The 14,978-nt window shown below is 47.9% G+C and overlaps 1 protein-coding gene across 1 annotated transcript in view; it reads right to left on the reverse strand.

Annotated features, from left to right (window-relative positions):
* Positions 1 to 14,805, reverse strand: part of LOC109910668 (flotillin-1) — a gene marked incomplete at its 5' end in the record, with an annotated part of 15,969 nt that extends 1,164 nt beyond the window's left edge. The window contains 9 exons of the mRNA XM_020509895.2: positions 96 to 260; positions 3,096 to 3,233; positions 6,538 to 6,583; positions 7,843 to 8,024; positions 8,807 to 8,959; positions 9,799 to 9,894; positions 10,279 to 10,398; positions 10,643 to 10,786; positions 14,710 to 14,805. Of these exons, the coding sequence (XP_020365484.2) occupies positions 96 to 260; positions 3,096 to 3,233; positions 6,538 to 6,583; positions 7,843 to 8,024; positions 8,807 to 8,959; positions 9,799 to 9,894; positions 10,279 to 10,398; positions 10,643 to 10,786; positions 14,710 to 14,805 (1,140 nt within the window). The remainder of the gene's footprint in view (positions 1 to 95; positions 261 to 3,095; positions 3,234 to 6,537; positions 6,584 to 7,842; positions 8,025 to 8,806; positions 8,960 to 9,798; positions 9,895 to 10,278; positions 10,399 to 10,642; positions 10,787 to 14,709) is intronic.
* Between the last annotated feature and the right edge of the window lie 173 nt (positions 14,806 to 14,978).

Here is a 14,978-nt window from a genome sequence, read left to right on the forward strand (position 1 = left end):
AACCCACTGTCCCACCCAGTCCCCAACCCACTGTCCCACCCAGTCCCAGGGGGCAGAAAAGGACAATGTCCGACCCACCCACCCTTGCTACTCACCTGGACAATGCTGACTCCGGTGAGTTTCTCAATGGTGTCCGGGAGCTTGGTCATGATGTCGAGCACCTCGCCACTGAGTTTGGCTGCTCCCAGCTCCCCATTACCGCTGCTGACCATGGTGATCTTCTTCACTTTGGAGAAGGGCTGGCTGATCTCAGCTGCAACCTGGATCAAACAACGGCAAGTGATGAGAGTGCTCCACAAAGCAATATCTAAAGCTGCCTCTCCTTGGCCCACACACAAAAAAATAATTCCTCCATCCATAAGGATTTGGTACGGTGACGAAGAGAGGAAAAGTGAGGGACTGTAAGAGCGGGGATGAAAATATCACACCGGGGTTTTGTGACCACCCAGTGAAGGCTTGCTTTCACTGCAATTTCTTTTGTAACCAACTGAAGCTTCTACTGTAGGATGTGACCCATAGCCAGAGCCTGGGGATTAACAATGCAGTGACATAACAACATCACAGCCTCCCCCAGCCTATTCCTTTTGGTGACATTCCTCATTCTTGGCTGAGGGGTGACCTTATAGAGGTTGATAGAATCGTAAGAGGTATGGATAGGGTGAATAGTCAAGGTCTTTTCCCAAGGGTAGGGCAGTCCAAACCTAGACAGCATAGGTTTAAGGTGAGAGGGGTAAGAATTAAAAAGGACCTGACGGGCATCTTTTTCACACTGAGGGTGGTGCGTGTATGGAATGAGCTGCCAGAGAAAGTGGAGGAATCTGGCATAATTACAAAAACATTTAAAACGCATCTGGATGGGTACATGAATAGGAAACGTTTAAGAGGGATATGGACCAAATGCTGGCAAATTGGACTAGATTAATTTAGGTTCTGGTCAGGATGGACAAATTGGGCCAAAGGGTCTGTTTCCCTGCTGAGCAACTCAATAACTCATTCCCAGGAAACATTTCTGCATCCATCCAAAGACAGACAGATAATTACACTGTGTTGTTGTTGCTAGACTAATATTCCAGGGTTTCAGCTTTGAAAAGTACTGAAGCACATGGTGCAATTTGAATTTTTTTGATTTAAAAAAACTGATGATCAAACCAGTAAATACTCATATGGACCAAATGGAACTATGGGTAGGTGACGGCCTTGTGGTATTATCACTGAACTGTTAATCCAAAGACCCAGGTAACATTCTGGGGACCCAGGTTTGAATCCTGCCACAACAGATGGTAGAATTTGAATTCAATAAAATTAAGAATCAAGTGATGACCATGAATCCATTGTCAATTGTTGGAAAAACCCATCTGGTTCACTAACGTCTTTTAGGGGAGGAAACTGCCATCCTTACCTGGTCTGGTCTACATGTGACTCCAGAACCACAGCAATGTGGGTTGATTCTGAAGTGCCCTCTGGGCAATTAGGGATGGGCAATAAATGCTGCCTAGCCAGTGATGCCCTCATCCCGTGAATGAATGAAGAAATGATTTAGGATATCTGGTCGGCATGGACAAGTTGGACCAAAGGATCTGCTTCCATGCTGTATAGCTCTGACTCTATGGTTCCTTAACATCTTTGTTTACAGAAGGAGACCTAGCCCATACACACCACACGACCCACAGTAATGTGATCGACTCTGAACTGTCTCTGAAATGGTCTAGCAAGCCATTTGGTTGTATCAAACTTGTAAAAAGTCTGCACAATGGGGAAAAAAAAGGAACGAAACAATGCAGACTACCTGACATCAACTGAGACACCAGAAATGACCATGGCAAACTAAGGCGAGTCAACCATGCAGGATGCTTCTTACTGACTCCCCTGCTAGTACCAAAATCATAGAATCCTGACAGTGTGGAAGCAGGCCATTCGGCCCCTCGAGTTCACTATGACCCTCCGAATAGCATCCCACCCAGACCCAACCCCCTACTTTATCCCTGTGACTCTGCATTTCCCATGACAAATCCACCTACCCTACACTTTTACGGGCTTGGGGGGAAACCACAATGTGCAAACTCCACACAGACAGTTGCCCGAGGGTAGAATCAAACCCAGGTCCCTGGTGCTGTGAGGCAGCAGTGCTAACCACTGAGCCACCGTGCTGCTCCAAAATGGGGATAGCTGTCTCACAGACTGGCGAAGTGTCAACACTCCTGTGCCAAAAGGCAAAAGCAGCAACTGATAAACCGGGCTATAATCGTCATTGAATACCCCAATATCTCAATCCTGGGTGTTACTATTGACCAGAAACTGAACTCGACCTAGCCATATGAATACTGTGGCTACAAGAGCAGATCAGAGGCTAGGAATACTGCAACAAGTAGCTTATCTCCTGCATCCCCAAAGCCTGCCCACCATCTATGAGGCACAAGTCAGGAGGGTGATGGAATACTCCCCACTTGATTGGATGAGTGCAGCTCCGACAACACTCAAGAAGCTTGATGCCATCCAGGACAAAGCAGCTTACATGCTCGTCAGCACATCCCATAAACACCACTGACACTCCATCACAGCAGTGCGCCATCTACAAAATGCACAGCAGATATTCAACAAGGCTCCCAAAATAGCTGTTTTCAACCCACAACCCCTTCCATCTAGAAGGACAAGGGCACCAGTTACATGGCAACACTGCCATCTGCAGGTTCTTCTCTGAACCATTCACCGCCCTGACTTGGAAATACAACTCCATTTCTTGGCTGTGACCGGGTCAAAATCCAGGCACTCCCTCGCTAACAGCACCACGGATCAACCTACAGTAAATGGACTTTGGCAGCTCACCACCACATTATCAAGGGCAATCGGTGGATTGGCAATAAATTCTGTCCCTGCCACAGAAGCCAATATCTCCACTGAATTAGTTTTAAAAAGCTCCCCATGATTCTAAGCAATGGTGGTGGTGATAGTGACGAGGTGGGTGGGAGGGTTGCGAAGGAGGCAAGAGGGGGAGATGAATTTACAGAACACCTCCCACCCCTCCCAGATTGGAGTTTCAGGCTCATCACAATTCCTCAGCCACAGGTTGGGGACATGGCGCTGTCCAGAGCACTCACTTCAGGCAGCTTTTCCAGTACCATATCGACCATGGCAGCATCCTTGTACTCGTTGAAGGCTTCTGCTTTCTTGACCATTTGCTCAGCCTCAGCTTTGGCCTTGGCATGAATGGCGAAGGCCTCAGCCTCTCCCTTCACCTACGGAGGAAGCGAAGCAATGGCATTTATTCAGAAACAGCCAAAAACACCCCCAGCATTGGTACTGCAGCTGCTCAGATGTTTTCCCCCACCTCTGATGATAGCCTGTCTATACCATTTTACCACGTTCTCCATCTCCTTCCTTAAAGGAAAATAATCTCCTGACTTTAATTTGGACAAGCTCCAGTGATCCGGAATGGGGTGGGTGTCAATATAGAAAATAATTCCAGATTTCCACTGCCCATAAATTCCGGGAAGAACAATTCCAAAGGACAGACCTACTGGTGAGGTTAATTAAAACCATTTAATATACCAAACTTAAATAAAAATCAAAAGCAAAACAGATGCCAGTTCATATTTGACAGAATATAAATAATAGCAAAGGAAGACTAAAAATTCTTCAGTTCTGAGAAAGGGTCACCGTACCTGAAACGTTAACTCTGCTTTTTCCTTCACAGATGCTGCCAGACCCGCTGCGCTTTTCCAGCAACTTTGTTTTTGTTAAGATTAAAAATGTACTAGCAAAGAAAATTTAGAATACAAGCGAAAGCTAGCCAAGAAATATAAAAGCAGATAGTAAGACTTTCTCTCGGTATTTAAAGCATCATTAAGGCTGGATAAGCTGAGACTTTTTTCTCTGGAGTGTAGGAGACCTTACAGAGGTCTATAAAATCATGAGGGGCATAGGCAAGGTAGCTAGCCAACAGATTTTCCCCATGATAGTGGAGTCTAAGACTAGAGGGCATAGGTTTAAGTTGAGAGGGGAGAAACACAGAAGGGTCGGGGGGGGGGGTCGCAATTTTTTCACACATAGGTTGGTGAGTGTCTGGAACGGGCTGCCAGAGATAGCGGTGGAGGTGAGTACAATTTTGTCATTTAAGAAGCATTTAGACAGGAACTTGGACGGGATGGGTATGGAGGTGTATGGAGCAAACGCATGCAAATGGGACTAGTTTAAATTGTGAAAACTGGGCGGCATGGACAAGTTGGGCTGAAGGGCCTGTTTCCATGCTGTAGACCTCTATGACACAAGAGTTAACTAAATTAGCACTGGTCCTCTGAAAAGTCAGCCTGAAGCATTAATAATGGAAAATAAAGAGACAACAGATGAACTGAACAGTATTTTACATCAGTCTTCATCATAGAGGCTAAGAATAACAGCTGGAGGCCTCTAGCTACAAATCAGGAAATGAAAGGCAAGAACTCAGGAAAATTACAATCACTACAGAAGTGGGACTGAATGAATTGCTGGAGCTGCCACGTACCAGCTCCTGATGGATTCCATCCCAATGTTTAAGGAGAGTGGCAAGTGAGATAGTTGGTACACAGGTTTGTAGAAGATCCCGTTCGACTGGAAAATAGCAAATGTAACTCCTTTGTTCAGACAGGGCAGCAGACGTAAAGCAGGAAGCTACAGGCCTGTTAGCTTAACATCTGTCGTTGGGAAAATCTGAAGGGCTATTACTAAAGAGTTACAGCGGGTCTCTTAGATAAAGTTAAGGTGACCAGACAGAGGCAATGTGGTCTTGTGAAAGGAAAATCATATTGAAACAAAAGACTCAGACTTTTACAGCTAGAAGCCCATTCAGCCCAGCACATCCATGCCAGAATTCTTTGAGAAAGGAAGGTGTATTGTAGATCAAGGGGAAACCAGTGAATATACTGTACTTACATTTCCAGAAGGCATTTGAGAAGGCACCATATCAAAGGTTACTGTGGAAAATAAAGGGTCAGGTGTAGGGGTGGCATACTGACATGTATAGCAGATCAAAGGACGCAGAGGTAGATCTAAACGGATCTTTCTCTAATTGGCAAGAAATAATGAGTGAAATAGAGTTTACAATTAACGGTTTACTATTAATAACAAGGATGAAGGGACAGACGGCATTGTCAAATTTACTGATGACACAGAGATAAGTTGGGAAGAGGACACACATGGGGTTACAAAATGATACAGATGAGTGAGTAGACAAATATCTGGTACACGGAAGTGTTATGTGGGAAAATGTTACACTGTCCATTTCAGCGGGAAAAATAAAAAGCATATTAGCTAAATGGTGAGACACTGAAAAGCTCCGAGATGCAGAGGGATCTGGGTGTCTTTGTGCATGAACACAGGTGTGGCTCAGTGATTAGTACTACTGTCTCACCACACCAGGGACCCAGGTTCAATTCCAGCTTCGGGTGACTGTCTGTGTGGAGTCTGCACATTCTCCCCGTATCTGCATGGGTTTTCTCCCACAAAGATGGGCAGGTTAGAGTGGACTGGCCATGCTAAATTGCCCACAATGTCCAGGGATGTGCAGGATACTAGGTTAGCCAGGGGAAATGCAGGGTTAGAGGGATAGGGCGAGGGGGGATGGGTCTGGGTGGGATGCCCTTTGCAGAGATGCAGTGTGGACTCAATAGGCCGAATGGCCTGCTTCCACATTGTAGGGTGTATTCTATGATGCAATTAGGAAAAGTAACAGAACATTATCTTCTTATGCAAGGGAAACTGTGGGAGGTTGTGTTTTAGTTGTACAGGTGTTCAGTACTGGTCGCCTTATTTAAGGGTGGATGTAAATTCTCTGGAAGCAGTTCGGACTAATATCTGAAGTGGGCTGGTTCTCTTATGAGAAAAGGCGTGTATGCACTGGAGTTTAGGTAAGAGGCTACTTGATGGAAACCAAGCAAGGTTCTAAAGGGTCTTAAAGGGTGGATATGACAGTGAATTTCCTCTTATCGGAGGATCTAGAAGGGTTAAAAGGAAGGAGTCAACACACAGCAAAACTTTTCTCACAAGGAGTCTCTGTGACTGTCTTTTACAAAAGGCAGCAGAAGCAGAGCCTTCGAACATTTTAAAGGCATGTCGGATAGATTCCTAATAAGCAAGGGCGTGAAAGATTATCAGCATTAAGTGAGAATGTGCATTTGAGATAAAAATCAGATCAATCACAATCTTATACAGAGACAGTGCAGGCTTCGGAGCTGAATGACCTAATCCTGCTGCTTTTTCCAATGACCCCATGCTCCTTGTGTGAAAAGAATACCAGTTTTAAGTATCATAGATGGTTAAGCAGCACTGAAAGAGGCCAATTAGTTTATTGAGCCTCTGCTGACTCTTAGAAGAGCTGCTAAATTAATACAAACTCAGCCCATGTAATCCAGCTCCCAATAATTTTAGTCCTGAAGCTCTGGTACCATTCTGGTCAATTTTACACTGATCTCCCTCCAGGCTAATCTGTGGTACTGGGCCCAGATCTGAACGCAGTCATCCACAGGTTTCTGAGCAAGGCTCTCTACAACAGGAAAAACAACTTACTCGAATGGATTCCGCCTCTGCCTCAGCTTCCATGATGAGCTTCAGCCTAGAGAGCAAGAGACACAATGGGATCAAAGTGGAAAGATGGACATGGCAGGTAGAACAGAACTCAGAACTCTCAACTTCATACCCGGGACAGGCTCAAAAATGAAGGCAACATTTTTCATGTTAAAATCTGCACTTGAGTCCCCATTCCAGAGGTCCGAACATAAATACCAAGAAGTGCTGAGGGGGTACTGTTTGCAAAGGGGCTTGGGTCTGATCTGCTCTCTCAGCTGACTGAAGAGGATCCCACAACAACGCTGTTTGATGTAGAGCGGGTGAGCGCTCCCTGGTACCCTGGAGCATTAGGGGCATAAGTGAACCCCCTGACTGACCCACTGTTATCCACTACCTTCCCTGGGTGTCTCTATAACTTTGTACCATTTATGGATATGTGAATCTGCAAGAGGGAAGGAACTGGGGGGAAGAAAAGAAACTATTTTGTTGCAAACATTCCTCCCACACATGGCACTCTGTTGCAAACTGTCCAGCTCCTGACTTGGGATTCCCCTAACCCCAGCGATACATCTGTGTACATTCAGTAGCTCCACTGTATCCCACACTATGCACTCCGTCACATTCACCCTGTACCTGGCCACCTGGAGCATCTCAGCTCCACTTCAGGCACTTGGTGTAATTCAACAAAACAGCAGTGACTTCGCCTCCAAAATGAACCTGCCCAGCATCAAGCCACTAATCTCTCCAACTCCACCTCACCGGATGGGGTAAGGGGTCCGTGTGGCCAACACCAGGCTCCTGTGCAAGTTGCTCGCCCCAGGACTCAGTACCGGCAGCAGGGATTTGCAAGGAGCTAAAGCGTTTCAAGGATTATCTTCAGAGCACCGCCAAAGACATCAAACATCCCCCACCAACTCACGGTAGACTCTAGCTTGTCACCGACCAAATTCAGGGAAGACAACAAAGAGAATGTGCGGGACTAACTTGGACAGATGTCTTGGACAGAGAGTGCACAAACCTCCAAACGCCAAATCTGTGCAACCCTTCCAGCAACCCCTGTCCCAGATGCGAGGGGCGCTGCGAGTTGTTCATTCAATTGACTGTCTATTTCAGGATCTGTCAGACTAGACTGGAAGTAAGTTCCAGACCTGGATCCGAAGGGACTGCCAAAGCAAGAGGAGTAATGCAATCCCATCTCTGTTACCGAGAGTACCCAAGGTTTCGCGTAGTGCCTGTTTCCCGAGACCCTTCCTGATTCTCCGCCCTCCTCTGCTTTCCCTTCAATCTCTGGCCGATCGCTCCTACCTCTCGGCTTCAGCCAGTTTCTCCAGCCGGTAACGTTCAGCCTCGGCTGGCTTCTTGACCTTGGCCTCCAGCTCCTTCTCTCTGCGGAGGATCTCCTGCTCCTGGACCTGGATCTGCTGGGCACGTTCCACCACCTGGACCTGCATCTTCTCCTCCTCGATCTGCTGCTTGGTCTTGGCAACCTGTGGTGCAAGAGGGGGGCAGGGAACAGGATTAACGTCCACCTCCTCCACCGCTGCTGACACTGATAGCTCTACGCCCCCAGTTCCACCCACTGGCACAGCTTGCCAACTATTCAAACAACCTGATCCCTGGTCCTCATTACCTCATAGAATCCCTACAGTGCGGAAAGAAACCATGAGGCCAATCCAGTCTGCACCACCCTCCGACGAGCATCCCCATCCTATCCCCTTAACCTGGCATTTCCCATGGCTAACCCACCTAAGCCTGCACATCGTTGCACTCTAAGGAGCAACTTAGCATGGCCAATCCCACCTCAGCTGCACATCTTTGGACTGTGGGAGGGGAGAAAACACAGGGAGAATGTGCAAACTCTGCACAAACAGACAGTCACACCCAGTTCCAACTCCTGATTCCTGACACTCCATCAGTAGGCCAAGCCTGCCTGACCCCTGACCCCACAGATCTTCAATCAGGAGGCCTAGCCTGGCTGACCCCTAACACCCTTGTTGGGGTGCAAACCTGCCTGACCCGTAACCCCCTCCCAACCTCAACGACCTGCAGTCAGTTAGGCAGGCCTGCCAGACGCCAGAAACCTGGAGTTGATAGGGCAGGCCGAAATGACTCCAAGCCCCCGCTGACCTGCAGTTGGTGGGCCAAGTCTGCCTGACCCCTGAACCGCAGGGAGTAGGCCAGGTCTGCCCAAACTCCCGAGCCCTCGGCCACAACCATCAGCTATTGTTGAGGCAGCTCTGTGTAGCCTCTGACCTCTAACCTCACTGACCTGCAGTTGGTAGGCCAGGTCGGAAGTAGCTTTCTTGGTGTTCACCTCCGTGTCGTAGACGGCTTTCTTCAGCTCGTAATCACGTTGAGCTTTGGCCACCTCGATCTCATTCACATACTGTGCTGAGACTTTCTGCTGCTGGGCCTTCGCTTCCTGTGTGGGCGAGAGAGGGAGGGAGGGAGGTTTCAAAGGATCACTCACATTGTCAGCTCGTGACACACAGTACTCGATACTGGCTGTGTCTGCTCTCTATACCCTGCCAGCAGTCTTACCTGATAGGGCAGCCTTAATTTAAGTGCAAACAATTCTCCAGCTGCCGTCCCCGCTGTCCCATGTCAGTGCGGTTGTGGGATCTTGCTCTGTAGCAACAGCGTGCCCCAGTTCTCTGCGCTACAACAGTGACCAGATTTCTCCGCGCCCTTTGTTGGTCACACAGTGTTTGGGATTTCCCAGGTGGTGAAAGCATAATAGGAGACATGACTGATTTCTGACACAGGACCTGACTCACTCACACTGCTCCCCGACCACAGGAAGGGAACGTACTTGGGGCTCAACGTGTGACATACCAAATGGGGACACAACTAAGCCTCTGCAAAGGTTGGACTCAAGTACACTGTTAGGTAATGGTCAAGGGAGCTTTACGCTGCATCTAAGCCCATGCGGTCCCTGCCCCAGCACAGTCCCAGACGGGGCGCTGCTCCTGCCCCTGCCCCTGCCCCTGACCCGGCACAGTCCCTGACGGGGCCCTGCAAGTGCTCAGCTCAGACAATAAACAGTCGCAGTACAAGGAAAACAAACAAATACCAAATCTCAAATTGGCACAAAACTTATCAAAGAATCATTGGCCATCAATCGCAATGACCATAGGTTAATGTTCCGCCAAACCAGATATCCTCACCTCCAGCTGCAGGAGAAGGCATATCTTCCAATTCCCCCTGCCCCTCCCTCATGCTCCTTCGCCAACTCTCCCCAAAGTCACGCCACCCAGATACCTTGATGCCAGAGTCTCGCTTCGCCTCAGCCTCTCCGATGCGGGCATCACGCTGCACTTGGGCAGTACGGGATTTCCCCAGCGAATGCAGGTAACCCTGTAGAGACAAGGAGGACCATTACAACTACAGGCCAGACACCTTGAAAACAAAGAGAGTCAACGGGCGAATAAACACCCTCAGGTTCTTTTTAAAAAAACTGTTTAAAAAACACAAAAGGGTCTGGTTATGGAACGCGGGTGAGGGGGACAATTCCTCTCCTCTATACAAGTTATTGCAATGCTGCTATACTCTAATGGATTGTGCTGGAGTGTGCAATGGGTACATCACACTGACAGTATGCAGGAGACAACATTACAGGTGAGGGGTACATCACAGTGAGTAGATACTACAGTGAGTAATGCACTCCTCCCTCAACATTGACGCACAGTGGGCTTGTTGAAGGGCATTAATTAGGACCACTCCCAACCCCGGGGCCTTTACCTGGTCATCGTGGATGTCCTTCAAGGTGTAACTGACCACCCCGATGCCCATATTGACCAGGTCGGAAGATGCCACTTTGAACACCTGCTCCGAAAACTTCTTCCGGTCTTTGTAGATCTCCTGGGAAGAGAACAGCAACTTCGGTGACGATCGAGGGAAAACGAGGTGGCAGCCGCAAGTCTCTTGAAAAGTCCCGGCACCACCTCAGCACCCCCACCCCCACCTCCCCCCGGGTGCGGCAGGGCCGAGGCTGGGTTTTTGAGTCCGTCGGTACCACCTGGCTCCTTCGCCCACCCAAGAGTTTCCTGACCGGAGAAGAGGCACAAGGTCAGGGCTGGGCAAGACCAGGAGAGCTCAATCCTACCTCCACTGTCATGTGCGCCATGATGGCTCTCTGGTGACCCTCCAGCGTCTCCAGGGCGATCTGCCCGATTTCCGTTTCCGACTTGCCCAGGAACATCTGGCAGGCAGCAGCCAGCATCTCCTTATTTTGCCCCTGGATCTTCACCTGGAACAGGAAGAGGTCACTCAGGAGGAGGCTGAGCTCAGTTAGACCGAAAAGGGATCAGCTCCAGGGGAGGGGGAAGAAACAAAACGCCAAATCTAAACCGGGCAGGAATGTTTACAAAGTGAAGCAGCTCACGGCAAACAGAAGATGTTGGTAAAATGGCTAATCGCAAAGTAGCAAGGCCATTCCACACCTTCCTACCAGATTGAATCTCTTCACATTCACTCTCCCCTAGCACCCTGCAATACCTATCTTTAAAAAGTAAATTAAATATTTTTCCGTTCACTCCTAGGAACGGATTCTGATGCATCAAATCCCTGACCGTTCATTCCCGCTGGACACACTGCAATAAATCGCAACCATTCCCATTTTACAGATCTGAATGGATGGCACGCTTTCCCAAAAAATCCACGAAACAGATTCTCCAAGGTTCAAACTCCTTCCCATTCATTCCTGCTGCACAGATTAGAGTAACAAACCTCTTCCTGGCAGATTAGAATGATTAAATCATTTGTATTGTGCAGAAATCTTATCCAAACAATCTTGGCCAATTATCCAATTTTTAATACCCCTGACATCCTACCAGCCTTATCTTCCAATTAGCCTATCAACCGATGTTAATAATAGATTACACCCTCTGCAAGCAATCATTGAAACGTTGGAGATTCGGGTCTTGTTTGGATTTTGAGGACGAATGACTACACACTGAACGCTTATTGCAAACTCAATGAGCTGGTGTTCGCCAGAACTGCCTGTGCAGCAAATTTCAGTAAGCACTCGGGGAGGTTCAGAGGGAAGTCCTGGGCTGTGTGGGTGAGAACAGCTCAGGATACTGCACAGCGGTAGCGACAAAAAGGACTTTGACCCGTTCACATTCTGTAACAAAACAGGAGACGGCAATCGGAAAAGGGTTTGAGTCTGTTGAAGGACCGGGTTCCGTCTCAACTTTGAGAACACATGACAGATCCTTCTGCTATCCCAGACCAGGGTGAGGGAAGGTATTGGCCCCGTGCTGACTCTTAGACATTGATGGAGGGGGTGGGGGTGGAGTTCAGAATGAAATCAGTTTAAAAGGTACATTACCGGAAATGCAGCTCAGGGCTGATTTTACTTTCAAATGGCACCAAATGCACCACCAGGCTTCCCACATCAATCTTAATTCTGTCTTCACATCAGGCAGGAGAACCCAGTAACAAAGCATAAAGGCCATTAATGTAGAGAGAGTCCTCAAGAGATACAGTCTCTGGGAAATCAAATCATTATTCACCACTGCAGGCACTGGCTTGAATGGAACGGCTAGCAGCAAGCCTGTCAGAGATAGACGGTTCTGGGCTCAAGTCTCACGCCAGAGACTTAAACACAAAAGTGAGGTCGACACTGCCAGGGAAGGAGCGTTGCCTGCCCTTTCCCATCGTCACTATCTTTACACAGAACCTGGGCACTTGTCAGTGTAGGAAACGCAAGCCCATTTAAGGGCAAACTGCTTTAAGGTAAGCAGGCGATGCTTGCTGGAATTTGTGCTGCAGTAGCGTCTTCACCTCTTGGCCAGGTGGTTCGAATAAAGTCCCACCTACTCCAGAGACGTGTAATAACATCTCTGACAGGCTGACTGAAAATATATCAAGAGCGGGGTTCTTTCCCCGGGCACTCGATGCAACAGTAGTGTCACTGGAAGGTCTGAGTGCAAGTCCCATCTGTGTCAGAGGTTGTTTAAAAAAAAAACACTACTGGAAGTACAAATCAGATTACCAAAGCATCTCTGTGCAAGTCGCTGCTACTGCATGCCAACTACTTTCTTCTCCTTTATCCATCACCTGGGCATGCTTTGGCACTGGGCAGTAATGGGGCATCCCCACTTCAGTGGGGCTCTCCGTGCAGAACTCCTCCTGCTCTCCTTCGGGATCTGGGGTGAAGGGAGTTTTGTGTGCAACAGTTCCACATGATCGCAGTTTGATGGGGTTCGTGGACTCCCAGCCCAACTGTTTATTACGCAGTGCTGCGGACCCTGTGAACCACATGTCTGCGGGTTGCTCCGCCTGTTTAATTACAGTCAAAGAATAAAGAACAATACAGTACAGGAACAGGCCATTCGGCCCTCCAAGCCTGCAAGTCAGAGCTGTACAGCACAGATACAGACCCTTCAGTCCAACACATGCATGCCTACCAGATATCCTAAACAAATCTAGTTCCATTTGCCAGCAATTGGCCCATATCCCTCTAAACCCTTGCTGTTCATGTACCCATCGGGATGCCTTTTAAATGTTGTAATTGTACCAGTCTCCATCACCGCCTCTGGCAGCTCGTTGCATACACTCACCACCCAGCATGAAAAAGTTGCTCCTTAGGTCACTTTTAAATCTTTCCCCTCTTACCTTAAGTCCATGTCCTTTAGTTTTGAGTTCCCCTACCCTGGGGAAAAGGACCTTGGTCGTTGACCCTATCTACGCCCCTCATGATTTTAAATACTTCCACAAGGTCCCTCAGCCTCCAACGGTTCAGAGAAAATAGCACCCTCTCCCTATAGTTCAAACTATAGTCCAATTTAAAAACCTGGATCTTGGTTCTTTGCCCCCGACACTTCAGCTCCGCGCTTTTGATCTCTGGGCATCCACGGGGAGGGGACAGGTGAGTAGGTCAGACAGTCTCCTTGTGGGTTTGGTGAAAGTAGCCATCAGGCCGCAGAGGGGGTCTTACATGCCCTCCCTCCTGCATCTAGGTTTGTGCCAGGGTGCCCTTAGGGAAGGGGGCCCACCTCGAGAGAAATGTAGGCGCCACAGCGACTGGAGCACATTATTTCAGCATCTCCAGTTGAATTTAATCACCTCCTTTCCCTATTTTTGTCATGCTTATTCTGCCACTGTCAACTGGTATTTTAATGAGTGACACAGGGGACTTGGAAGTGGCTTATCAATAAAAACAGAGAGATCTGGGTTCTTTCACCAACACCCTCGAAGTTATGAAAGACATGAGTCACGCAGTGGCTGGTGTTTCGCTCGCTCCCTTTCCAACTCCATTTTAATTTCGTTCTGTCTCTCTCTTTCTCTCACAACCTTTCCTTTTGTGTTATTGTCACACTATTCCCCTGCCGGGAACAGTGCCTGTAACTTGTTATTTTTACATTTGTGACACAGATGACTTGGTGGCAGCACACTGAAATAAAAGCACGAACTGGGAACTAGGAGCTCTTGTGGCAGAGTGGCAGTCTCCCTGCCTCTGGGCTAGAAGGTCTGAATTCAAGATGCACCTCCACCAACCACCCCCGACCCCAGACACATACCGTAACACGTCTGCACGGATGGATTAAAAGTAACACGAACTGGACTCGTTTTGTTAATTCGGTGGTGGGGCTTTTATAAAATATTATATTTAAAGAAAAGCTGTAAGGGGTGGAGTGGGCAGATTTGGCTTCTGCAGAGCAAAGATCCAGAAGGGTGTGGTGGAAACTGTTGTTGGTTCTATGCAATGGATTTACGATAAAACCTTTGTAAACCTCAAAGACTTTTTCTGCCTAATTTAACACAAGGACACCGGTCTGTAGAACAGATTTTAGCCCAGCATCCTTCCACAAACATCACGAAGAAACAAACATTAAACTGCATTTGGACAATTAACTGTCTTCCGATCCCTGATCAGGACTTCTGATCTTCTGTTCGATGGAGTGAGAGAGATTAAACACTGGGGGTAGAATAACTCAAGGCCACTAACGTTTGCTCATCTGAATTTCGAGCGAGAATTACAGGAAGGCAGAGGCCACACAACTTGATTTAATAAAATATACACATTATGCATAAAACAGCTCTCCCTTTAAAGGAGACTGGTCATTGAGCCAAAATCATTTTGTTGCATTGATCCAGTATGGGGTCTTTTACTGAGTGAAGTGAGACAACTCCACTCAGCCTTACACTGGGGGGGCAGCACTGTACCTGAGCAATTCCTGTGACGGAGATCGGGACACCATGACGTGTGTACACCTTCTCACTTTTCACATTCAGCGTTAGAGTGCTCAAGGAAATTCTAGAGAGAGAATGGCAGAGACATAGAAGGTTATAAGCAGTTATAAGTTAAAAGAGGTTATAAGCAGTGTCAGTTCGAGGCAGAGGCTAGGAGCATTGCAACATTATTCAGTTGGAAAAGTGGCAAAAATTCCATGCCCTTCAGCCTCCCACCTTACTCAGCCAAAAGACTGGCTTAT

Source organism: Rhincodon typus, chromosome 35, assembly GCF_021869965.1.
Source record: "Rhincodon typus isolate 14 chromosome 35, sRhiTyp1.1, whole genome shotgun sequence".
Taxonomy (NCBI): domain Eukaryota; kingdom Metazoa; phylum Chordata; class Chondrichthyes; order Orectolobiformes; family Rhincodontidae; genus Rhincodon; species Rhincodon typus.